Raw genomic sequence first — 27,949 nt, forward strand, 5'->3', positions numbered from 1 at the left:
GGAGGGCAATAAGTTCAAGGGAGGAGAGGAAAGGGAGAGGGGGAAAAGGAGTGGATTTTAACCAGTAATACCGGACTGGTCTTTCCAGAGATATTTTTTCTATAATTATATTCTTTGCCTGGATCTCTTCTAACACAAATTCCAAAAAGATTAACAACCTCCCAAGAACAAGAGACTACCATAGGACTCAAATGTGGTAAAGAACATAACTGATTTTCCACTAGCAAAATCATAATTATTGCTTAAAGACTCTACAAGAAACAATATAAGTCCTTAAACTCAAAAAGTAGTCTGTCGTAGAGAATGGACTTGAGGACACGGGGAGGGGGAAGGGTAAGCTGGGACGAAGTGAGAGAGTGGCATGGACTTACATACACTACCAAATGTAAAATCAATAGCTAGCGGGAAACAGCCGCATGGCACAGGAAGATCAGCTCGGTGCTCTGTAACCACCTAGAGGGGTAGGATAGGGAGGGTTGGAGGGAGACGCAAGAGGGAGGAGATATGGGGATATATGTATATGTATAGCTGATTCACTTTGTTATAAAGCAGACACTAACACACCCTTGTAAAGCAATTATACTCCAATAGAGATGTTAAAAAAAAAAAACAAAAAAGTGTAGTCTGTGAGTCAGCAGCATTGGCATCACCTAGAGGTTAGAAGGCAGAATCTCAGGTCCCACTCCAGTCCTACTGATTGACAATCTGCATTTAAACAAACAAGACTCTCAGGTGATTCCTATGCATACTGAAGTTTGAGAAGCAAAATTTAGCCCATCCTCTGGTCTCTGGTCTGAAGTATCCAAGAAAATTTTGCTGACCTGGCTTTCAAAATCTCTGAAAAAGATGACTTCATTATTTCATTGTAAATGGGATTGCAGAATCTATACCATATTAATGATTTCTTCTCCTAAGCCTTTTCTCAACCTCCTTCAATTCTTACACAAAGAGGCAGACAGAAATGGGATAAGTTCTAGCCAGTAGCCACTATTCTTAAAGGTGCCTAGAAATCCAAGTTTTCATTTTTTCACTAAAAATACTACAGAGCTATGTGTTTTTTACCACATACACCAAAAAAGACTTTCTCAGAATCAAGATATATTTATAATAGTAAAAACAGAAGCTTTTCAGGTAAACATTTTATTTACTCATATAGAATTATACTTTTACCCAAACCAAAAACCAACAAGCAAAACACAACAAAAACCACAACTACAGACCCGCTTCCTGAAAGAATCAGGACATTCAGCTCACATAGAATTTAAGATACTATGTTATATGTAACTTCAACCTGTTGCAGAAGACAATTTTGATAGTTGCTGGAGCAAGTCAAGAAATTCTTTTACAACAGTAACTGTCCAGTGTAGATTACCAGAGATACTCAGTCTGAGCGATGATGGCAGTATAGTTTTATTGAAAAAAAAGAGAGGGAGAGAGAGTAATGGGGGGCAGGAGGAGACAGAGAGGCAGAAGAAAGCACTGCCAATATGGACTCCACCCTAAGTTCTATTTGTTTGTCACTAGCTTGCTTCATAGGTTGCTTCCTCTCTTTATGCCTCAGTTTTTTAATACATTATGACCTGTGTTGTCCACTTCACTGCTGAGCAAAAAAAAAAAAAAAAAAATCTAGGTTCATTAACTTTCTCTAAGTGAAAAATGGGTGAGAAATGGTATGTTCAGATTATTCAAAAGTTAATATAGGTAACGTATATAACTACTATTAATAATTAGTAATAATACCTTTGTGTGATTCCTTAGTTTTCAAAGTACTTTCCAATATAACATCTCATTTTTTCTTCCTCCAACTCCATAAGGTAGAAGGGCAGGTATTACTCTCACTTTCGTAAGATGAAACTGAGAACCAAGGCTACTATGTAGTAGAACGGGGATTTAAAGACTAGATCTTCCAGCTAACTTCCTAATTTGTAAAGAATTAAAATAATGGGACACATAACTTTAGAACAATATTGAATATAATTTACTCTCTTTGGATGATTCAGAACTCATTTTAGGATTGTATATGGAATTATACTTGTAAATTAGGGTCATCAATATAAACATTAGTCATCTCCATAGCATTCAGTGCAGATAAGATGATTAAGAGAGCTGTCTGGTTAACCCAAAGTCCATCTCTATTCCAGTGCACTTTTATAATTCTGGAATTTTATCAGTTCAAAGAAGTCATGAATTATCCATATGGTTTCAACTCTAGAATTGGTGTCCACTTAAACTTACATTGTCCTTTATGGCTACAGACCATATCTGAGCTCTTCTTCCTTGACTATAATAGAAATTACACACACATTCTCTCTCTCTCTCTCTCTCTCTCTCTCTCTCACACTGGAGAGCAAGGGTTAAATGAGATACTCCTGTAAAGAACTTAGTGTTGTGCCTTCCAACACACAGTAGCTACAGAAGAGAAAAATAAGAGAGAGAGAGAGAGAGAGAGAGAGAGAGAGAGAGAGAGAAAAGAGTTGACATCTTCACTGGAACGTTAAAAAATCATTGGACAAAACAAAGCAGACACATCATCAAATCATCAAACTTACACTTTAAAAGATTCAGGGCTTCCCTGGTGGCGCAGTGGTTGAGAATCTGCCTGCTAGTGCAGGGGACACGGGTTCGAGCTCTGGTCTGGGAAGATCCCACATGCCGCGGAGCGGCTGGGCCCGTGAGCCACAACTGCTGAGCCTGCGCGTCTGGAGCCTGTGCCCCGCAACGGGAGGGGCCGCGATAGTGAAAGGCCCGCGCACCGCGATGAAGAGCGGTCCCCGCACCGCGATGAAGAGTGGCCCCCACTTGCCGTAACTAGAGAAAGCCCTCGCGCGAACCGAAGACCCAACACAGTGAAAAATAAATAAATAAATAAATAAAGTAGCTATTAAAAAAAAAAAAAAAAAAGAGTAATAGTTTAAAAAAAAAAAAAAAGATTCAATCTGGGGTTTCTATGGTTATAAAAGAAATTCATGCTTATTAGACAAAGACACTGAAACTCACCCATAATGCCACCACACATATATAATCACTGTTAATATATAGGTGTATATCCATCTAAAGTTTCACACACACTCACACACATACAGGCAAGTTTCATGTGCATGTTTTAAACAAATGAGATCAATTAACTCAATATTGTATTCCCTGGGGGGAAAAAAAATCTACCCGCCCCCGCCCCAAGTAGAAGAAAACAAACAAAAATAAAGCCCTAAACCCCTCAAATTAGAGTACATAAGAAATGCTATTTTATAACTAGTTTTTAATTTAATATACCACAGTATTATTCTACTGCAATAGAGAGCAAAATCATCATTTTTAGTGTCTAATATTTCACTGCACAGTCACTTCTAGTCTCTTTTTTGAGCTAAGCTGCTCTTCTTTCCATGTAAATTCTAAACACCACTATTATAATTTATTCAATCACACTGTTCTCAGATTTTCCTATTGTAAACAATGCCATGAGCATACATCTTTACTTACTTGGAGGGCATGACATGCACATTTAAAATTTTGACAACCTGCCCTCTGGAAAAATTGTACCAATGTATATTCTATTGATGATGCTTTATATTCCCATAACCTTGCCTATCTAGGTTTGGTTTGAAATAGAACCCTGCTTTTACTACCATTAATAGTGAAAGGTTTTAGGATCCATAAGTTAAAAAAAAAAAGAGGTGTTTGGCTAACATTAAGAAGAAAGCAAATATTTGAGGAAAACAAAATAAAACACAATTAAAAAAAAAAAAGGGTTGTGGGGTGAGGAACCCCAGGATCCAACTCCTCAGAAATTCCCGTTCAGCTGGGAGCTGGGTTCTTCATCACCCTGCTCACTCCTCCTCACCATGTTTGTTTTATTTGTTATGTGTTATTTTTTACTCATCATCTGTGGTGAGACGGGTAAGGAGGGAATGTACAACAATAAAGAAGATGCATGCTTCCAACAAAGTACCTCTGAGACTGACTCATGACTTAGTACCAGCTTCCCTTGGAGATACCACTGCACCAAGCTCTACTGAGTGCATATTTCATAAAAATGGAAAACAATAGTTTTAAATGTTTTACCTCCAATGTGATAATTAAACTGTTTGCTCTGACTTCTGTGACCGTCCCCAAATTTTCCTAATTATCAGTAGCCATGATTTAATATAATAAAAACCTCAGATTATTTCAACCTAACACACCAAATGTGACAAAGAAGCAAAACATGCCCATCACAGGAGAGGAGTTTACCTAAACATAGTGCACTCCTTCTCCTTAATGACGACTCCTTACTTCTGATTAAGTAAGCTTCTTAATCAGAAGCTTAGTTAGCTTTAGGTGTACTTTATATCTGAGATAGAGAGTAGATTCTGTACATTAATCAGATAAGATTCACTTTATGTTTTCTTTAACCAGTCAGAATGGTCCTAGGGATAGAATAACAGCAGGTATGAAATGACAGGAAAAAAGTTTGGATAATGCTTTCCTTTGGAACCATTATCCAGAGATACTTCAAGTGTCCACAGAAAGATCTGTGAATCCAACAATCAAAAGATTACAATTCAGCATTATATTTATAAAATATTGCATTACTTCAAACCAAGTTGTTAGTTCAGACTTAGATAAAAATAAAGTGCCATCTCTTGAGCTGCAGCATCAATGTCTGCACTGAGTGAACACCCACTCAGGAGACTTGTGATCCAGTTACCCACTACCCTGGATTCATTTCTGCTCTGCCTCTTAGGTCATTTACTGAACAGATATTGACTGAGTACTACAGTCGCCCCTAGGTATCTGCGGGGGATTGGTTCCAGGACCCCACCACAGATACCAAAATCCGAGGATGCTCAAGTCTCTTATATAAAATGGCACGGTATTTGCACATAACCTACACACATCCTCCCATATACTTTACACCATCTCTATATTACCAAAATACCTAATACAATGTACATGCTATGTAAATAGGTGCAGCGCTGCAAATTCAAGTTTTGCTTTTTGGAACTTTCTGCAATATTTGTCCCCCAATATTTTTAATCTGAGGCTAGTTGAATCCACAGACGCAGAACCCACGGATATGGAGGGCCAACTGCATTTAGAATACAGATATTATCTGGTGCCAGGCAGCTGCACTGGACAGCAGTGAAGAACAGAACTAAGCCCTTGCTCTCAATTCTAGCTGAAGAGACAGACCACACAGAAGTATAATGTTAACAAATAAGATAATTTCAGGTAGTGGTAAGTGTTACAAAGACAATAAAATAGGGGATGTATTAGGCTGTAACTTGGCGGTGAGGAGAAAGCTTCATTAGATGGGATAATCAAGAAAGGCTTGTCTCAGGAGGTGATATCTGAGTTAGACTTTGAATAAGATAAGGTCAATCATGCAATGATTTGGGAAAACAATGTTTCAGCCAGAGGAAATAGCAAAAGTAAAAGAAAGAGCTTGGAGAGTTTGACAGGAAGAAAGAGGGTGAGTGTGGCCAGAGCACAGTGACTGAGGGGGAGAATGAGAAATGAGGTTGGAAGAGGCCAGGTTAATATAGGGTCTCAGAGGCCATGGCAGAGTCTAATTTGATTCTAGGAATAGTGGAAAGCCATTAAAGGGCTTAAACAAGAGGGTGATATTACCTGATTTAAGTTTTTTTAAAAATCTCTGGTGGCTCTGTAGAGCATGGACTGCAGCAGAAAGGAGATCAATAGAACTGATCAATGTAAACAGTCCATGCATGAGATGCTAAAGGCTTGGGCAAGGGTAGTGATGGGAACTGAGAAGAATGGTCAGACTCAGAATACATTTCAGACATGAAATGACATGACTTGCTAATGAATTAGATGAGGTTTGTGTGGGAGTGAGGGCAAAACCAAGGATTACTCCTATGCTGGGACTTGAGCAACCAGATGGACCGTGGTGCCATCAGCTGATGTGAGGAATACTAGGGGAGGAACACATTTGGAGTGGAGAGTGGGGGCAGTCAAAGGTTCTGTTTCAGGCATGTTAGGTACTGGAGATCTAACAGTGGTATAAGCCAGGGTACAGATAGCATACGGATGGGATATAAAGCCCACAGGACAGGATGAGTTACTTGGAGAAAAACTACAGATAGAGCCCTGGGACTTGCCAATGTTGATCAGGTGAGAAGAGGAAGAGGAGCCAGCACAAGAGCTGAGAGGGGGCACCCAGTGAGGTAGGAGGATATTCAGGAGAGGGTGGGGTACAGAAACCAAGAGAAGAAAGTATTTTTAGAAGGAAGGAGTAATCAACTATGTTAAATGCTGCTGGGAAGTCTGAATAAGATAAGGAAAGAAAACTCACAACTGGATTTAAAGCTAGAAGTATTAATAAAGAAATAAGGTAGAAAGATGTTATAAAAAAGGCATTTGATCTCTATCAAGCTATCACTTTTAAAGCTAAAAAAACTTATAAGGAACAGTCTCAGCAAAATCCCTGAGGTATGTTGATTTATCAGGCTAAGTACATTTTGACTTCCCCTCTCAAAGGGAGAGGAGGAAAGCAATGACTCAGGAGGGTGTCCTTCTGAGTTTTCCATTCTTACTCCCTGCAGAAGCGAGCCTTCCTTGGCAATAGTGTGGTGGCATTCAGAATGTATATGGAAAGAGGAGCAGCTCAGCCCAAGAAAGACTGAAAGTTTACTTGCCCCCCTGACTGTGATTCATCAAAGTCCTGATAGTCTCCTGCCCAAACCAACTCCAGCTAAAAGTTTCTTTATCTAACCCAAGGGCCCAAGTGAAAGGAAAAAACTGCCAACAGAAGTAGAAGACCATATCCACACCCTCGGCTGGAGCATTCTCCTGGCACTACATTTTCTTTTCCAAGGCTGCTACTGTTTCACTATCAGACTCCAGCCTGTGTCTCACTCTGGTGGTATATCACTGAGGACAAAACTAAAAAAAGTGATCTGAGGCCCGCCCACACCTGTGCCACCTCACTCCCTGCCCCTTACCTGAGTCATTTTGTCCACAGAGACTGGAATTCCATCGATGGTGAGAGGCGGCAGCTCTGAGTTAACCTCCTGTGGCGCAGGGGCGTGCTCTGCCAGGGCAGACTCCAGGTCTTCCAGGATCATGCTCTTGTACTTACGCACCTGCAGGGAATTAAAGGCAGAAGTAAACAAGATGCCCAACAACCAGGGAGGGTTGGTGCCAAGCAACCAAAGAGCGGGTGGGGCTGGCCTCCCTCAGCCATTGCAGAGCCCTAAGAACAAACACGTCTACAACTAGCAGATAAAAATACCCGCTGGCCCCAAAGACATCACATTGTACAGAATTAAATGAAAAGATGATGAAATTACAGGTAACGATTGTAGAAAGAAACCAGAGGAAAAAAGTTTTACAGAAATACCGCTCCTCAGTTAAAATCACCTTTTCTCCGTAAATGCTGGCCCCAATACCTCTTCCAGATCTAACAGGAATGGCATTCATTATTCTGCATTTCCCAGGCCATTTGATAAAACCTAGCTATGGCAGTTAATTACCAAAATCATTTTCAAGATCACCGAGGCCTTATGTCTCTGAAACTCTAAGAAACCTATTTGAAACTTTCCTATGCCGTTACTTTCCTGCAAAGCTAGACTACCAAACAAATAGGAGATTCAAGTGTACAAGAGGCTGCACTGAAAGGCATCAGAGAAAAAAACCAAGCTGGGTGTCATAGGTGTCATTATCAGCAAGGCCCAGGGCCAGAGAGAGCACCACAGGTCAAGTCCTCCTCCTTTCTGGTACTCCCTGGTGACAGAGGTGAACTTCAAACCCATGATGCGTCTGTAACTCTGACAAGCCCAGGTCTGAAGCAGATACTGTTACTCTGACTCCATTCCTTCCACTGCCAGTGAAAGGTCTCTCAAAAAACAGAACTTAACAGCAGCACCTTGTACATGTACACATTCTTCTATCATGAGCAGAAATGGTAGACAGACACTGGATCCTACCACCACCAATAATGGGTTCATTCACTTACAAGAATACACAAGGGGGATGAGGATACCTTTGGGGATAACAAAGAAGCCATGGAATTATAGAAATGTGACAAGATGGGATAGAAAATTAACTTGCTTTCAGGGCTCAGGCCATTATCTTAGAAAAAAAGGGTAAGAGAAAATGAGGTTTACCCAGAAGTTATGACAATGTTTGAGTCCTGGGTTTTCTGCTAAGTGGACTGAACTCCAATCACCACACACTTCCTTATAAATATCTCACTATGAAGATTAAAAGAGAAAGATTCCCATACTCAACCTCAAGCATATGGAAAAGTAAAAATTATTGTTGGCTACGATGTACAACTTTTACAGAGTTTTCCAAATAGATCAACAATAAAAGTGATGAAAGAAAAATAGTGCAAACGTGTAGAATCATTATTATCTCTAGAGATTCAGTTTTATCCTAAAAGAGAAAGTTTCAAAAATTACTGCTGATATATTTATTGTAACAAAACAGCTGTGTTGTCATGGCATCTTTAAGGATACATATTTTCTGATTTCTAGGTTTCTATATCCTAAGTAGAGTTTTTACACTACCAACTCACAGAAAAACTGAGTAAGCCTACTTTATGGTCTTTGAACTTTAATGTATCAGGTTAAATCATTATATTAGTATGTATTCCCATAGTAGGAGTGAATGAAAATAATATGAGTAAATTTCATTGTGCAGAAACACCTGGCATTCAAAGACAAAAAATCATTAGATTATTACTATTATTACATTATTAGCTAGTTTCAAACAATTTCAGCCATTTGTAAGGGTCAGCAGATTTCTAGGAATTCAGATCCAGGCATTTTGCTATACTTACCCATGCTATATAATTCCTTAAAAAAATCTTGATTAAAAAAAAAAAGAAGCTGGTAGAGCATCCCTCAGAGTAATTTACAACTTCAGGTGTGACCACAATATTTCTAAGTCTGCTTAGCAAAGTTAACTAACTTTCCCAGAATTAAAAAGCTAGGGCTTCAATTCTACCTGATCTATCAATCCTGAGATGAACCCCCACCCCCGCCACATTTATCATTCCTCTGAAATTGGAATACATGTTAAAATTGCTGTAGACCAGGTGTTATGGGGCATAGCAGTCACTGACTGCACATATGTGAACATGGCTGTTATCCCTGGAGGCATGACTGTAACCCCTGGCCTTTTAAATCAACAAACCATTTAGCACCATTTCAGAAAGGAATGTGAGTCTTGGTTGTGGTCTGATAACTTACTTCCCCAGTGATCCTTCTGGTAAGACCAAAAAGCACCAGCATCAAACTTGTCGCAGCTTGGAAAAAGTCTCAGAGACAACAGTAGCGCTTTTTTTTAAAGAAATGAAGCACCACCCATGCTCTTGATGGCACAGAGGACAATATTACATGAAACCACACATACAATGATGACTCTGAAGCAGGAAGTAATCCAGAAGAATTGGACTGTGAGTGCGAAAAAGTTTTAGGAATAGCTAAAAAAAAATTTAGAAATAGGAAATTTATTTCACTTACATTTTCCTTTCTATGTATTTACAAAAGCAGTATGATTAAAATCTGTATCTAAGTAAGCCTGAAAGAGCTCTTTCAATAAGTATAAAATAAAAATTCTAAGTGATAATAAGCATTGTGTCAGAGTTTGTCATTTTTTCTTTTTTTTGTACTACATAAATAATGGTGCATCTTATAATTGATGGTATCATAGATATGATGAAATACAGGTTTGTTTGTTTTCCAACTTCCACCTTCTATTCCAAAAACCACAGCTAAAGCCTTTGTCACTTCACACCAATATGTCGCTGTCAACTAACTTGTTTCACAATTAAAGTTAAAAATCACTTAAAAACAAAATCAGATGGTCCGCCTACCAATCTCTCCTCCCCCAATTCATCCTCTATGCTGCTGCCATTTTAAATTTCTTAAACACTGATAAATTATAATGAAATACCATTTACTGAACACTTGCTATGTGTCATGTACTGCATACATTATTCAATTAATTCTCACATAATTCTATAAAGAAACTACCATTATACCCATTTTGCAGATAAGAAAATTCAGGCTTAAGTAACTTCCCCAAATTATATAGCTAGTATATAGGAATATAGCAGAAAATCAAACTAATTTTTAAGTAGCTTCAAAGCCTGTATGTTCAGCCACTTCACTATCATTTATCTTTTTTTTTTCTTTTTTTTTTTTCATTTATCTTTTTTCTCAAAAATACTCCTACAGTTCCCCACTTCTTAAAGGATGAAGTCCAAACTTCTCAGTCTTGCATTTCAACTGTTCTGATCATTCCCTACTTTCCCAATACTCTCCACCAGGGCCACCAGGTACAGTTGTGCATGCCCAGCTCTGAGAACTATGTGAATAGCACCCTCCTGAGTTCCCAGGGCATAACCCAGAGTCCTACTGGGCAGCTTTGCTCACCATCCTCCCTCTTTAGCTGGCCATCCTCCTCACTAACTTTTGCATCTAGCAAGTTCTTTTCTGTCTCTGGGTTTTTAATTCTGCTTCTTATCCAAATATTATCCATCTTTCAAGGCCCAACTCAACTTCCACTTTCTCTGAGAAAACTTCCCAAGTGTTCTTGCCATAATTCTCTTACTCCTTTAAACTCCTACAGATTCAAATAATCATGTGTCACTTACATTGTTATTTCCAGGGTACACTTGTACACAACTAGTGTTATGACATCACTGAGCACAGGAACCAGGTATTTTGTTTATTTTTAAAATACATATTATGAAACATTTCACATATTCAGACATGTACAGATAATACATTAACAAACATCCTCATAATTAACAGAGATGAGAGTGTTTAGGGTGTTTACAGGAGCCATTAGAGTTCTGGGCACAGAACGCGCTTGTTGAGGATTTAGGAATTGGATGCTACAACCGTAAGGTCAATGGGCCTTTAGTGAGGTTGCAAAAACAGTCCCAGACAAGATATCATAATTCGTTTGCATACTCAAAGCTTTTCTGGATAAAAGAGGAATCTTCAGGAAGGTCTCAAAAAAGATTTTTAAAATTATTTTTTACCTATGAGCCCCTCTGAGATTAAAAATATATTGTCATCTGAGGTATATAACAAAGAGATGCTCAAGTGCAAAGCTGCCTTCAGACTTGTGATCCTGAAGCATGCCTGGCACAGAGCCAGGCCACAGGCTGTGGCCCATGAAATCTGTTGGCGTCATTCTGTTCTCTCTTCAGTCCCAATGTCAGCCTCTTCCCTCTCCTGCCTCAGTCCAGATCTCAAGTTTTCCCCTTGCCCCCTGGATCCCTAGTTTTGAACCTTGAAACCTCAAAGGACTTAGATGGATGGAATCCTTACCTCGTACTTTGTATCTAACAGTGTTAGATATTTATTGAATAAGTTAATAAACAAGCAATAGGGCTTTTCCTTTACTAATTTTTAAATATGCTTCCACATTTCATGTTAACCTGAAGCCATTTTTTAAAAACCTATCTAAATAAGTGAATGACTTAGAACAAGAAATCATGATAGTATTGGAAAGGTGGAATTAAACAAAGGCAGAAGGATGACTTCAAAGAAGCTGGTGATAACCCCAGAGCTACCTCTTGCTTCTGTGACTGTGACTAATTTCTGTACCTTAGAACTGGTTAGTCATACCCAGAGTATCCCCATCTAAATGCTATGGATTATTGACTATGAGGAAAGAGCTCCACCTTCAGAAACTCCCATGGTTCTTCTGAAAAAAGATGGAAATTCTCTCTGTCCCTCAATAAAATTTTTCTAGGCCTATTCTACAAAGCTCATAAAAGTATGTGATAAGGCAGTAAGCCACCAAGAGAATGTCCTTAGGGCACAGCAACTTTAAAATCTACCATTTGCCAATGCCTTTCATGCCAGTTCTCTTAAACGTTATATATAGGGAAATGATAATAAACTTTAATTAATTTCTACTGCTCCCCAGTGAAGTTGGTATTATCCTTATTTCACACATGAGGACACTGAGCCACATATAGGAAAAATCAATGTGGGAAACCACTCAAGAAATCAAAGCCTAAACAGAGTTTTCACAAAAGGGAAGTTTTTAGCTACATATGCCCACTCTAGTTAACATCAACTCATGTGCAGGATTGAATTAGCCTGTCTAAATGTTGATAACTCTATGTTTTACTATGGGAGCCACACCTTCATTCACTAAGAATGATACTCAAAAAGACCAAAACATTCAATGGAATTATTCTGGAGGTCTTTTAACTTGCTTTGTTTTAAAGAGCAGAGGCTTAAAAAGACAAAAGTTTTAAACTGCAGAGGACATTAGATCTGAAGGTAGTAGATCCCAAGCAACTTAGAGAAATCTTGAGTTTCTAGGTTGAGGAACTCTCATTCTCCATCATAGTCAAAGTCCCTTTCTGAGAGTTTGCCTAATTTTAAGTTATTTCACTACCCCCATGTTACATATATAAACATGGCATATGTAATCTCTGAACCAGCAGCTTCTCCATCCAAAAAATATTTATTATTCATTTGTATGCTAGGCACTGTGCTAAGGAAAGGGCTGGGGACAAAATGGTAAGCAAAGTTATCAGTCACAGTACCCCATTGTTGTATATATTCTAATCTAGTGGAGAAGACAAACACAAAAATAATCACAAAAATAAATGTGTAATTACAAACTGGGACAAGTACTATAAAAGATGACACAATCTAACTTAATAGATCTTTACTTCTCAAGATCTCAATTTCGATCCAATGCAGGATCAGAATTTAGAAACCAAATCTGCATTCTGAATTTCTAAGTGCTGCCAAACGTTTAGGATGCTTCATTCATTCAACAAATATCACTGAGCAACTGTTCATGGCAGGCACAGTGCTTGGCACTGGGAGCATAACGGAGAATAAAGTAGATCCAGTCCCTGCCATCTTAAGAGCTCACAATCTAGCTGGGGACAGACATTAATCAAATAATCACACAAATCAGTAAATAATAAAGCATCTATATAATAAGTGCTCAGAGGTGCTGTGAGAGTCTTGGATAGAACAAGGGGCTTTAATCTGCACAGGGAGGTCAGAAAGGTTTCACAGAGGAAGTGTCAACTGAGATGAGTTCTTAAATATGAGTCAAAGTTAATAAGGTGAAGAAGGAGGTAAGAGAGGGCAAATCAGAGGGAAGAGCATACACAACAGCTTTGTGGAGGAATGAAGCAAGGGAATGAACAAAGACTCTGTGGTTGGAGTAGAGAGAGAAGCTGGGGGATGCGGCAAGATGAGGCTAGAGACAGGTGGGAGTCAAGCAGAGGGCTCCTGCCACCAAAAAGGGAACTGGATGGACACCAAGATTGGTAGCTAGGGTCGTGGCAATGGAAACAGAGAAAGTGGGCCAATTTCAGAGATATTTAGGAAATGAATGGAGAACAAAGTAACAGATGGGGTGTGGGGTGGAGAAGAGGAGAGGGAGGTGCTAAAATGGCTCTAGGTTTCTGCCTTGCGTAACTGGATGAGGAGGACAGATATTGGAAACAGACATTAATTTCTTTGGTTGGGGAGGAGAAGCCTTTAGTTTTGCGGAACTTGAGATGCTATTAAAATATCCAGGAGGAGATTCTTCTCTTTCCTATTCTCTTTCAGTCAATCTTTTGAAAGTATTTTTGATAATGTCTGTTTTGTGTTATTTGCATCTTCAATATATATGGAAATGACTTTCTTCCTTAAAAACTGCATACAAACATATGCACATATAGATGAAGTTTCTCTCTCTTACTTCCTACTATCTTTCACCTCATCACTTACTCACCCCCAAGGTTCTCTGGCCTCTTCTCTTGGTTCTGCAGGTCTGACCAGGAGGAGGGAAAGGGAAAGTGACCTTTGCTGTTCAGTGGCACCAGAATAATGACATTTATACTGCCTCTTTCCCTCCCCAGAAAGAAGCTAGCAGTAGCTATAGTGGGTGCTTGCTTATAACAACCATACTGACCTTTCACAGAACTGGGAAGAACTGGAAGGTATATTTGTCCTCCTTTAGAGGAGTGGGGGAAAGACTAAGAAAGTGAGATTAAATTTGAAACTCCACATTCAATATCCTAGACAAACCTATGGGAGATGTTGGGCCCTGGCTCTACTATCCAGAAATTGGGGACTCTTGGGCAAATCACTTAACCTCTCTGAGCTAGTATTCTCATCTGCAAAATAAATACCTACATCTCAGGGTTCCTGTCAGGACTACTGAGAATATAAATCTGCTATACTATACAAATGTTAGTTACAACAATCCTCTGCACTCAGCAATTTCATAAACATGTAGAAAATGCAGATTTACTTTTAAAGTAGGATCAAATTCTGTATGGTTCTATAACCTGTTTTCTTCACTTAATAATTCATCATCAGCATCTGAAAATATTAGATCTATGTCATCATGCTTAATGGCAGTGTAGCAGTCCTATCTATGGATGAGCCATCGATTTATCTGACCAACCCCTTATCTTTGAACTTTTAGGTTATTCTCAATTTTTAAAAAAATACTATAAATAGTACAGTGACTGATATCTTTGCTCATTTAATCAATTATTTTCTTAGGAGAAAATTTCAAAAGGAAGCTGGATTAAAAAGTGTACACTGGGGGCACTTTTTATACCAGTTGCCAAAATGCCCTCCAGAAAATTACACCAATTTACATTGCCTGTTTGATATGCCAACACTGCAAGTTTTATATTTTTTTCATGTTTGCCAACATGAGCCATGTAAAATGACTTTTTGTTTTAATTCCCATTTCTTTGAAAATTTCTGTGGTTGTTAAACATTTGTAGTTTCTCCTTTTGTTTATGTTCTTTTCTCTTTTGTCTTCCGGTATTTTAAAAAATATAATTTTTAAATGAAAAAATTTAAATATACAGAAAGGTGGAAAGAACAGTAAAATAAATGTCTGTACATCCACCACTTAGATTCAATAGTTGTACATTTTGGCATAATTACTTTATCTGCCATCTATACACACACACATTTTTTTGGGCTAACCACTTAAAGTATAGACTTTGCAACACTTTTTTAAAAAAATATTACTTATTTACTTATTTATTTATTTATTTAGCTGCGCCAGATCTTAGTTGAGGCATGCGGGATCTAGTTCTCTGACCAGGGATTGAACCCGGGCCCCGTGCATTGGGAGCTCAGAGTCCTTTAACCACTGGACCATCAGGGAAGTCCCAACACTCCTTAATATTTCAACATGCATCTTGGAAAAATAAGGGCATGCTCATATATAACTACAATACAATTATCACAACCTGCAAAAATAACATACTTCCTTAATATCATCTTCTAATATCTAACCCATTTTCAAACATATCTTTGGATCTTTTTATTCATTAATCTGTTCATATTTTTATTGATTTTTGAGAGCTCTTTATATACTAAGAATGTTAATCATTAGTTCACTCTTTACTGTGTGACCCTGGACAAAATACTTAAGCTCTTAAACCTTCAATTTCTACATCTGTAAAGCACAGATAATAACAGATATATATACATCATAGGGTTGCTGTAATGATTAAGTAAAAATCATAAAGTGCTTAGCAGAAACAGGCACATTGTAAACACTCAGTAAATTGTAGTTGTTGTTATTTTGAAAAATTTTTTTTCCAGTTTGTTGTTTTTGTTTACAGTGGCTTGCCATATATCCCAACTGTGGGCAAGGAGGTAATATGGGCAGAACACAGTATGGAGAAATAAATAAAACCCTGGAAAATATAAGAGAAACCTCAACACCACCTATTAAAAGACCCAGTAGGGACTTCCCGGGTGGCACAGTGGTTAAGAATCCGTCTGCCAATGCAGGGGACACAGGTTCAATCCCTAGTCCGGGAAGATCCCACATGCCGCGGAGCAACTAAGCCCGGGTGCCACAACTACTGAAGCCCGCGCACCCTAGAGCCCATGCTCTGCAACAAGAGGAGACACTGCAATGAGAAGCCTGCGCACCACAACGAAGAGTAGCCCCTTGCTCGCCGCAACTAGAGAAAGCCTGCGCACAGCAACGAAGATACAACGCAGCCAAATAAATAAATAAATAGGTAAATAAAGTTAAAAAAAAAAAAAAGGCCCAGTAAAGTTTTCAATCCCCCTTTGACAAATTTGTAAAATAACTGACAATCTTGAATCTGAAATCCATATTCCAAAGATGAATGGCCCTACTGAATTTTAATTTTCCAGAGTTCCCAGCAGCCTCCAGAAAGAAGAGCAAGAAGGAAGATTAATGATGGCTTCAGGTAGGAGGACAAAATGCAAATACCAAAATTTTAATAATATTTAATGAGATAATACATGCAAAGTGCTTATAACTTATAACCTAGAACACAGCATTCAATAAATGTTAGACATTATTACAAAATCCAAATCATTTCTTTTACTGTTGTTAATATGAGATTATGTGGAATACACTGCATAATTGATTATGGTAAACATGAGCTCTGATTCTTTAATACCACCCTGTGTACTGGTATATATATAAGATTAAAGAATATTCTGTACTTTGAAGGTTTAACAGAAGTCACCCCAAATAATCAGGAGCGTAGTGTCCCTTTGAAGGATATGGTTTAATTACTTTTTCAGTTTTGTACATGTTTATTATCCTACTGAGGTTTGGATATATTTTCGTTATTTTATTTTCTTATTGAATTATCCACTTAGGATTTTTAATTTAAAAGAACAAAATTAATGCATATCATTTCCTTACAATGTTCAATCTATTCTTATCTGCAATTATAACTCTTATCTCACTTCTAAGACTATATTTTTCTTCATCCTTTTTCTCAATTAGCATGCTAGAAGTTTTTCTATTTCATTGGATTTTTCATAGTACCATTTCTTGAATGTAACGATTCTATTTCTGTTTACAAAATCATTAATTTCTTCCTCATGTTTACTTACTCTATTTCTTTCTTAGACTTATTTCATTGTTCCCTTTCCAGCTTCTTGCTTTAGATATAGTTTCTTTTCCTTCTTTCTTGTGTATAAAGAAAAAAAAATCAAGGCAATAAACATTCCTTTGAGCACCAGTGTAGATCATAATTTTTAAAGTTTTTAAAAAATTGTTTTTAAATAGTCTGCAAATTAAGTTGTTTTTTCATATTTCCATGTGGCTGAAAATTCCTGTCAATCTTTTTTATATTAAGTTCTAAATTTTCTATACTTTGGTCAAAAACATGGCCTGTGTAATTTTCTGCATTTTACAATTTATTAAGATTTTCTTTGGGGCCTAATAATAACATATGGTCAATTCTTATAACCCATTCATGTAATTTTTCAAATACGGTATATTCAAAAATATATTTGTAAGATATCAATGTTAATATATCTATCCTTTATATTAACCTTATTAATTCTATTATTCAGACCTCTATGTTCTTATTTATATTTTTCTTCCTTGATCAGACAAAGATAGCAAAGCCTCCTACTACCACTGTGGCTTCTTTTTATTTTTTTCTCCCATTTCTAACTTTTTGATCTACATTCTTTGCTTTAATGTTACTTGAGGCATAAACTGCTTATCAACACTAGAAGACCTTATGGTTCTCAGTTAATACTCATTTGTCTTGAGAACCTGGCTTTGTCTGATATTAATGCTGTGATCCATGATTTACATTTGTAGGGATTTGTCTGACATACCTTTGCCTGATATTTTGCTTTTAAAATTTTAACAGCTTTACTGAAATATAATTCATATACCATACATATTAGTTTCCTATGGTTGCCACAAAGTATCACAAACTTGGTGGCTTAAAACAACAGAAATTCATTCTCTTAGTTTCACAGGCTCAAGCTGTTGGCAGGGCTGGTTGTTCTGGAGGCTCTAGGGGAGAATCCATTTTCTCATCTTGCCTAGCTGCTGTCTAGCACATATTCCTTTGCTCCTGACCCCTTCCCTGCACCCACCCTCTTGCTTCTGCCAACACATCTCCTACTTCTACATCAATCTCCCTTTGTCTCCCTCTTATATAAAGACACTGTGATTAGATTTAGGGCCTACCTGAACAATCCAGGGTAATGTCCCCATCTCAAAAATCTTTAACTTAACCACACCTGCAAAGTCCTTTTTGCCATATAGTAACACTCAAAGGTTCCAGGGATTTGGATCTGTATATCTTTGGTGGCCATTCATTAATCAGCCTACCACACATACCATACAATTCACCCGTTTAAAGTGTACAATTCACTCTTTTAAATATCTGTAGGGTCATGTAATAAGCATTATCATAATCTATTCCCCCTAAAAGAAACTCCATACCCACTAGCTGTCACTCTCCATTCCTTCATCCCCCCCTCTCCAACCTGGCAACCACTAACCTACTTTCTGTCTCTATAGCTTTGACTATTCTGGACATTGCACATAAATAAAATCATACAACATGTGGCCTTTTGTGAATGGATTATTTCACTTAGCACAACGTTTTCAAGGATCATCCATGCCGTAATATTTATCAGTACTTCATTCCTTTTTATTGCTGAGTAATATTACACTGTATAGATAATACAACTTTTTTTAATCCATTCATCAGCTGATGGACATTTGGGTTATTTCCACTTTGTGGCTATTATGAATAACGCTGCTATGAATACTGTGTATATGTTTTTGTATGTAAGTTTTGCTGCAATGAACACTGTGTGTATAAGTTTTGTTTTCAGTTCTCTTGGGTAAACGTAGGAGTAGAATTGCTGGGTCATATGTAACTTTGCTTTTAACATTTTGAGAAACTGCCAAAGTTTTCCAAAGCAGCTGCATCATTTTACATTCCCAACAGCAATGAATGGGGCTTCCAATTTCTCAACATCCCAACGCTTATTATTGTCCATAATTTTTCCAACACTTATTATTGTCCATCTTTTTTATTATAGTCATCCTAGTAGGTGTGAAGTATTTCACTGTAGTTGTGATTTTCATTTCCCTAATGATTAATGATTATTTATCAAGTACTCATGTGCTTCCTGGCCATTTCTATATTTTCTTTGGAGAAATATCTATTCAGATTCTTCGCCATTTTAAATAGGGTTAATTGTTTTTTGTTTCTGTTTTTGTTTTGGCCGCACTTCGCGGCTTGTGGGATCTTAGTTCCATGACCAGGAGTCAAACCCATGCTCCCTGCAGTGGAAGCATGGAGTCCTAACCACTGAATCACCAGGGAATTCCGCGTTGTCTTTTTATTGTTGAGTTATAAGAGTTCTTTATATATTATGGATACAAATTCTGTATCAGATATATAATTTGCAAATATTTCCTCCCATTCTGTGGATTGTATTTTCACTTTCTTGATGGTATCGTTTGCATCTACTTTGAACATTTGTGAGTCACTGTATGTCACATAAATTTAATAGAATTGGGTTTTGATTTGGGTTGTTGTTCCAATCTAAAAGCAAATCTTTATTTTTAACAACAATATAAATATAGTATTTATATTTATGGTTTATAACAGAATTAGTTGGTCTCACTTATATTACCTTGTTCTATACTTTGTGTTTTGTTTTTTTTTAAATTCCTCCCCTTATTTTCTATCTTTTGTGCATAGACTTTTTCCTCTTTAGTGGTCTGGAAGACATATTTTGTCTCTAATTCTACTGGTATTTATTCTTTAGCCTATATTTATCAAGTGTCAGTCAACAGAAAAATATCTCCTGCTTTTTCTCAGTTTAGGCTATCAAATGACCATTTTTTTCCTGTTTCATAGAGTCTGTAACTTTTTGTATTCTATGGAGGACTCCAACCGTTTTCTAACACTTTCTTTTGAATTTTTCAGTGAGTAATTTTCAGAGGTATTTTTCTGAGTCTTCCAGATGAGGCTTTTTCATAGATCACATTATTATTAGTAATAGTAATACTATCTAAAAATTTTAATACTGAAGAAGACATGTCCAGATTTCATGTTTGTCAACTACATGAGGGCTGCCTGTCAGGTACCATTTTGCACTAGAAGCCATCTACCATATTCCTCTAAGGAAAGGTCCTAATATGCATCCTATTCTAGGGCCTCAGGAATTTAAAGGAAAACTCAAAACAAAACTCAAAAATGTTAAGAAAGAACCACAACAACTGTGTGTGTGAAAAAAAATACAATAAAATCTCAACTGATTACTAATTCTGAACTCTTGTAATATCTGTTCAATGTGGGAGATCTAATAAATGTTATCGTAAGCTAATAAATTTTATCCTAGTAAAAATAAAATGCAATTTAAATCTGGACAGATCATCATTCTACAAACGATTCAAAGTTATTTCAGCCAGAAAAAGAGTAGTTCACATAGTATAAGTATGCAAGGGCAAAATACTATTTTTATAAAGTTAGCTATGGATAAATATATAATCAAAATATTCAACTATATTTCAAAATTGAAGCAGTGTTAAATCAATTCTTTGAAGAAATACAAGAGATTTAAAATATGCAACTCAGACTTCCCTGGTGGTGCAGTGGTTAAGAATCCGCCTGCCAATGCAGGGGACATGGGTTCAATCCCTGGTCCGGGGAGATCCCACATGCTGCGGAGCAACTAAGCCCGTGCACCACAACTACTGAGCCTGTGCTCTAGAGCCTGCGAGCCACAACTACTGAGCCCATGTACCACAGCTCCTGAAGCCCGTGCACCTAGAGCCCGTGCTCCGCAACAAGAGAAGCCACCGCAGTGAGAAGCCCGTGCACCACAACGAAGAGCAGCTCCCGCCCGCCGCAACTAGAGAAAGCCCAAGTGCAGCAACGAAGACCCAACGCAGCCAAAAAATTATTTTTTTTAAGTTAAAAAAATAAAATAAAATATGCAACTCAGATATCAGTGATCAATAAAATGCTCCCAGGTTTGCCTCATGAAGTTCACATCTTGAGTATACACCATTTTGTTTCTGACATAAATCAGTAATATTCTTACAAAATCTTGCATTGGTTTCTTAAAGAACACAACGTCATTTTTTTCCATTGCATCTGATGAGGTAAAATACCTTGTTATGGAAAGTAGAAACAGAAATGATCCTTTTTATTTTGATCTGCATAAAGGAGTTTGAAAACCAGTCCCAACTCCAACCTCTGGATGAAGGGAAGACAGAATACTATTGTGCTAGACTAAGGATCAAAAAAATGTGAACAACAACCCACAGAAAGCAAAGGGTATCTGAGAACACAACTCAAGGTTTCTTACCACATTCTCCAAAGGTGCTGCACCGAACACTTTAAAGACAGGGTTGGGTTTGGAGGGTGAGATACAAAGGACAATAGCTTGCTGTCCCACTCGAGTAGTATATTCATCTAATGTGGCTCGAAGTTTCCTGAATCAGAGAATGAAAAGAAACAAACACAGTTAAAGAAGATAGAAATTACAGCGATACAGACACAAGATTTACTTTGACTTGGGACAATTTATTCTGATTAGATGTTTCTTTTACCTGAATTGTGAAAAGGGAGTGTGTGAGGTTTAACATCCTGTTCAGTAGAAATATGTAGGTACCTTTGTCCTGAAGACCCACGACTAGCTCACTGATAGATATAAGGGTCTACCTCAGGTTTACCTCAGGACACAGCCATGACACAATGCTGAATACAGCGAGTATCATACTTCCTGATCTCATCAATACCAAAGGGGTTTTCTCTTACTGCTGCAAAGATTAATGCTGAGCTGTCCTTTTATAGACTTTATTATATCAACTCCATGTTTAATGAAGGGGCCTTAAATGACCTGCTTCTAATTTCTTTGACTGATATAATCATTGTTTATGTCTTACTGACATAATTTTAGGCAAAAATACTACTTCAAAAATGTTGCCATTTGCAGATTTTCATTGTGATATAAACAATAATTCTTAGTCCCGAAGTATTTTACAAATGAGGATGGAGTAAAAGAGCTTTTTCAAATATATCAACATTGGATGAAATAGAAACACTGTCCTTTCCCTCTGAAATCATGGGAGATTAAAGTCCTACATCCTATAATTCTTCTGGGAATTTGGTCTACCCTTTCAAGGGACTGGTGAGTCATGCCAATTCAAATGAAGCAAAGCCAACATATCACAAGAAAGTTTCCCATCTTTCTCCAAAAGCATATACTATTGTGTCTATGCCCATTATAGAAAAAATATTTCTATAAATAATACATTCTAATTCCTCCTGCCTGTACTATCATTAAAGGAAATGAAATTTATCATTAAAGGAAAGGAAATTTTTTGGCCCATCTAGTGGTATATAACTTCTTTGCTGAAAGCTACTGTTAAGTACTTTCTGGATTTTCCCTTCAGTTTCTTACTTATGTTCTTAATATAGACTATATTTTCCAGCTTTTGTCACATATCATTTACATGGGCTGGCACTCTGAATTCAACATTCCAGTAAACATCGTAAATATTTGGATATAGTATTTAAAACACTACAAGAAGAAACTTCTGGAACATTTTATAGACTAAATTTCTTATCATATATGAATACATGTTATGCAACCTGTCAAAATATTAAGTCCTCCATGCACCACATCTGTGTAATAATCTTTCTTTGCAAGCTACAAACTCTTCAGAAGAAATAAAACTGAGCAAAGGACCACATACCAAACAAGAAATTTGGTGGCATTCCTTGAAGGAATGAAGATAGAAAATATATTCACTGTCTCCAATTCCTCTCTTCCCATTCTGTCTTGAAGACACTCCAATCCTTTCATCCTTACTGCTCCTTTGAAAACACTCTTGTCAAGTTCAATCATGACCTCCATGTTGCTAAATCTAATGGTCAATTTGCATCTTACTCAACCTGTCAGCAGCATTTGACAGAGCTGATCACATGCCCTCTTTCTTGAAACACTTTTTGCACTTGGTTTCCAGGATACCACTCTCTTGGTTTTCCTGCTGACTCACTGGTCGTTTCTTGGACTCCTCTGATAATTCCTCTCATTTCTCTAACCCCCAAGGGGTAAAGTGCTTCGGTCCACACTCATTCCCTAGGTGATCTCTTCCAGCCTCATAGTTTCAAATACTACCTATGTGCTTATATCTTCAGCTAAGGTCTCTCCTTTGAATTATAGACTCATATATCCAACTGCTTATTCTGTATCTCCACTTAATGGTTAAGAGGTATCACAAACGTAACGTGTCCAAACCAAATTCCTGATTCTGCCCTACCCTCACTCTCATACTTGCTCCTCTTCCAGTAAGTGTCATCTCAATCCTTCCAGGAATCAGACCAGAAACCCTGAGGTCACCCTTCACTCCTTTTTTTCTCTCACACACCACATCCAATCCATCAAGGAAGCATATTGGGGTTACTTTTGAAATACATCCAGAACTTGACCACCTCTTACTGCCTTTGCTACTGCCACATTGGTTTTAAGACACTGTCATTTCTGGCCTGGATTACTACAATAACCTCCTAATTGGTCTCCCTGCTTCCATTCTCATTAAATCTGGACAGATCATCATTCTACAAATGATTCAAAGTTATTTCAGCCAGAAAAAGAGTAGTTCACATAGTGTAAGTATGCAAGGGTAAAATACTATTTTTATAAAGTTAGCTATGGATAAATATATAATCAAAATATTCAACTATATTTCAAAAAACTATTCTCAACACAGTAGCCTGAGTGATACTTTTAAAACATAAGCCAGATCATATCATTGCTTTGACCAAAAGTCTTCATTGACTTCCTACGTCACTCAGAGTAAGAGTCAAAGCCCTTATATTGGACCAGAAGATGCCATGGTGTGGCTCTCCACTACTACTCTGACCACACCTCCTCTCATTCTTTCCCCAGCTGTTCCTCAAACATGTCTAATACACTCTTTCCCACTTCAGAACCTTTGCTCTTACTATTCCCTCTGCCCAAAAAGTTCTTCTCCTAGACATCAACATAGTTGCCCTTATACTTACTTCAGGTCTCTGTTCAAAGGTTGGCTTATGAACGAAGACCATTCCTATAGAAAAAGAGAAACTACTATATCCCCCCTAATCCCCTAACCTTTCTATTTTCCTTACTCTGCTTTGTTTTTTCCCATAGCACTTTCGTCATCTGATGTATTACATACTTGTTTATTTTCTTTTTCCCTCCACTAGAATATAAGCTCGTTAAGGGAATTTATTTTGTTAACTGTTATATTCCCAAGGCCTAGAACAATGCCTGGCACATAGCATTGAATGAATGCTGAATGAATTAATGTGATACTATTCATCTGTTAATCATACTTCTAGTTTCATTTATTTATTTTGTAAGAGTACTTTAAAGTCTAATTCTGTCATCTGTCATCAAAGAATTTAACTTGGTGTCCCTTGATGAACCTAATAAGGTATACTCTAACTCTGTCACCCACTCCGTAAAGTATTTGAGGAACAGCAACAATATGAGAAAGGAAGCCCTCACCTAAGCAAACGTGTTTGCTGTCTCTTCCGGATAGACGGATTAGACTCAAACACATGAGGCCGTTTCCGTTTCTTTCCTGTTGCCACAGCAGCAGCAGCAGCCATTCCCACAGGACCTGAAATAAGAAGGGATGCGCTGAGATTAGGCAGAGCCTGTTAGCTATACAAGGCAGAAAACAATTAGAGGTACAAAAAAGTAGCACTTATTTCCTCATATGTTATCAATAAATATAGATACTCCTGATATCAGTATACTTCACTACTGTTCAACATGGATCATTTTTTAATTTACCATTAAAACTTACAACAAATCTTTTTAAAAAGTAAATGACTTATACTTCCCCACCACACACCAGCTTGAGTTTTATATAATGCGTTTTTTTGTTTTGTTTTGTCAGCATACCCATACTGTTAAGGCAATATTCTCAAAGGTGCTAGATGAAATTGCAGCATCGAGAGAAACAGTTTGCCAAAACAAAAAAGTCGCAGATTTCAAATTTCGTTTCCATCCCCGTGTCCCTCTATCCATTACTCCAAGAAACTGCCAAGTTAAGGAAGTCAGAGAAAATCACTCATACCTGGAACTCCAATACCACCACACCACATATAAGAGAAATATCTAGAAGGATACCATCTTAATTGGAAAAAATTTTTTTTCTATATCTGAGAATTATGCTCTAAATGGAGCTGTTGACCACAAGGTCATGTTGATGAAAGCATCCTGGCAGGAAAGAGATGAAAATTGTCCCACTCTAAGGAAAAAATGTTAATAAAATTTGGTCTGGTTTGCCCTGAAACTAATAACTGAAAGAAAGGGTAGGCCTTAAGGAATTATTACAGTCTCTGATTCATGCAATCTCAACATATCAAGGGCATTCCTTTTTTTAAACAAAACAAAAAAACAGACAATCCACCTTCATCCCTATTTGTGAACGCTGTAAAAGGCTTAAATGAAAATTAGGTTTAAGTGCTCACGTTATCCTGGCATATATGTTCTATAAGTGGCTCAATTAAAATAGGCCTCCCTATTTTAATCTAGATGAGCCTCTCTACATGTTGTTTAGTAGTATACTCAGTCTGACTTAAATAAACCTCTCTAAAGAGCCCAAAAGTAATTAAAAAATAAATTAATGCCTTTTACCTTCCTTTCCATCATAAACAGCTGGTAGAGGAAAAAAATCTTATTGACGCATTTTTTCCAACATTTAATTTTTTAAAAATTGAGGTAATAACACTTAACATGAGATCGACTGCCTTAACAAAATTTTAAGTGTACAGTACAGTACTGTTAACTATAGGCACAATGTTGTATAGCAGATCTCTAGAAACGTATTCACCTGGCAGGACTGAAACTTTGTGCTGTTCAACAGCAACTCCCCATTTCCACACCCCAGCCCCTGGCAGCCACCATTCTGCTCTCTGCTTCTAAGAGTTTGAATATGGTACCTCATATAAGTGGAACCATGCAGTACCTGTCCTTCTGACCTGGTGTATCTTACTTAGCATAATGCCCTCAAGGTTCATCCATGTTGTCATATACGGTAGGATTTCCTCTTTCTTTAAGGCTGAATAATATTCCATATATACATACCACATTTCCTTTATCCATTCATCTGTCAATGGACATTTAGGTTGTTTCCACATCTTGACTACTGTGAATAATGCTGCAGTGAATACAGGAATCCAAATATCTCTACGAGATCCTGATTTCAATTCTTTTGAATAAACATCCATAGGTAGAATTGCTGGATCATATGGTAGTTGTTATTTTTAATTTTTTAAGGAACTTTCATACTGTTTTCCACAGGGGCTGAACCATTTTACATTCCCACCAACAGCATACAGGCTTCCAATTTCTCCACATCCTCGCCAATACTTATTTTTTGGTTTTCTGATAATAGCCATCCTAACAGGGGTGAGGTGGTATCTCATTGTGGTTTTGATTTATATTTCCCTGATGATTAGTGATGTTGAGCATCTTTTCATACACTTACTTGTTGGCCATTTGTATGTCTTTAGGGAGATGTCTATTCAAGTCCTTTGTCCATTTTAAAATCAGGTTATTTGTTATTATGCTACTGAGTTGTGGGAGTCCAACATTTTATTATTAAAACTTTAAAATATATTAAAAAAAACTTTAACATATATAGCAAAGTTGAAAGACCTTTACAGTGAACATTCATATATCTACCACCTAGATTCTACCATTAACATTTTAGTATACGTAACTATCCATCTTTCTACACGTTCATCAACCCATATTGGTTTTTCTTTTAATGCATTTCAAAGTAAACTGCAGTATGATCCCCCTAAATACTTCAGTAGGAATATCATTAGCTAGAGTTCAATATTTATTCACAAGTTTTTTCTTTTGAGGTAAAATTTACATATTACAAACTGTACAAATCATTCAATAAATTTTGAAAAATGCATACAACTATGAAACCCAATCCCCTACTAAGATATATAATAGTATCATCACTACAAAATTTCTCTCATGTCCCTTCCCAATCAGTTCCCACTGTACCTCCCACCATAAGAACACAATTATTGTTTTTTCACCCTATGTTAGTTTTGCCTATTCTAGAGCTTCAAATTAATGGAATCATATAGTATCTACCCTTTTGTGTAAGATTTCTTTCACTTAGAATAATGTTTTTAAGATTCATCCATGTTGTTATATGTATCAGTAGATTGTTCCTTTTTATTGCTGAGTAATACTCCAGAGTATGAATAAACCACAGTTTATCCATTATTCTACTGATGGTCACTTTCGCTATTTCCAGTTTTAGGTATTATGAATAAAGCTGCTTAACTAAATTAATTAATTAATGCAGTTTAAATAAAAATCCCCATTTTTTTGTGTGGAACTTGATAAACTTATTCTAAATTTTAAATGGAAGTGCAAAGGTCTAAGAATAGCCAAAACAATTTCTGTAGATTTTAAAAAGGAGGCAGAGGCACTCATCCTACCAAGTATCAGTAGTTACTATAAGGCTACAGTCTTTAAGACAGAGTGGAACTGACTGAAAGATAGACAAATAAACCAACACAACTGACTCAAGAGTTCACAAACACCCTTCTGTGTCAGAAGACAGAGGTGGGAAAAGGATGGACGATTAAAAGTATGGTGCCAGAGCAACTGACTGTCTGCATGGAAAAATAATGAAAGTAGATTCATACATCATACTATACATGAAAATAAATTCCAGGTGGATTAAAGGCCTAAATGTAAAACAAAAACATCAATAAAACAACAAAAATAAACTTTATAACTTCTACAATAAACTACTGGAAAGTATTTATAAACTCAGGGTTAAGAAGAACTGCTTAAACAAGACTCCAAAAGCATAAACTGTAAGGTAAAACACTAATAATTTCACAATAATACAAATCAAGACCTTTATGGACAAAAAGAAGTAACACAAAATTGGGGAGGGAGTGGGCAACAAACTAGAAGATAATTGCAATACATATTACCAAGAAAACACTAGTACTAAAAAATATCAATAACTCTTAAAAAAAAAAAAGACAACACATTTGGAAAATGGACAAAGGAAATATGCAAAATAAGAAAAGTTAATAGTCAATAAAGTTCTGAGATGATGCTCTATTTTGTCTTCCCTCACTGGCTGGAACCTCTTGTTCAGACAAGCAAATTAA

At 37.0% G+C, this 27,949-nt stretch overlaps 1 protein-coding gene across 12 annotated transcripts in view; it reads right to left on the reverse strand.

The window, feature by feature from the left end:
• The window catches only part of NRF1 (nuclear respiratory factor 1), a 132,831-nt gene that overhangs the window by 55,265 nt on the left and 49,617 nt on the right, over positions 1-27,949 (reverse strand). For all 12 annotated transcript variants that reach the window (XM_059933412.1, XM_059933407.1, XM_059933410.1 and 9 more), the window contains 3 exons: positions 24,288-24,402; positions 21,096-21,222; positions 6,942-7,082 (listed from right to left, as the gene is read on the reverse strand). In XM_059933412.1, the coding sequence (XP_059789395.1) occupies positions 6,942-7,082; positions 21,096-21,222; positions 24,288-24,402 (383 nt within the window). The remainder of the gene's footprint in view (positions 1-6,941; positions 7,083-21,095; positions 21,223-24,287; positions 24,403-27,949) is intronic.

This window comes from Balaenoptera ricei, chromosome 9 (assembly GCF_028023285.1).
Source record: "Balaenoptera ricei isolate mBalRic1 chromosome 9, mBalRic1.hap2, whole genome shotgun sequence".
Taxonomy (NCBI): Eukaryota; Metazoa; Chordata; class Mammalia; order Artiodactyla; family Balaenopteridae; genus Balaenoptera; species Balaenoptera ricei.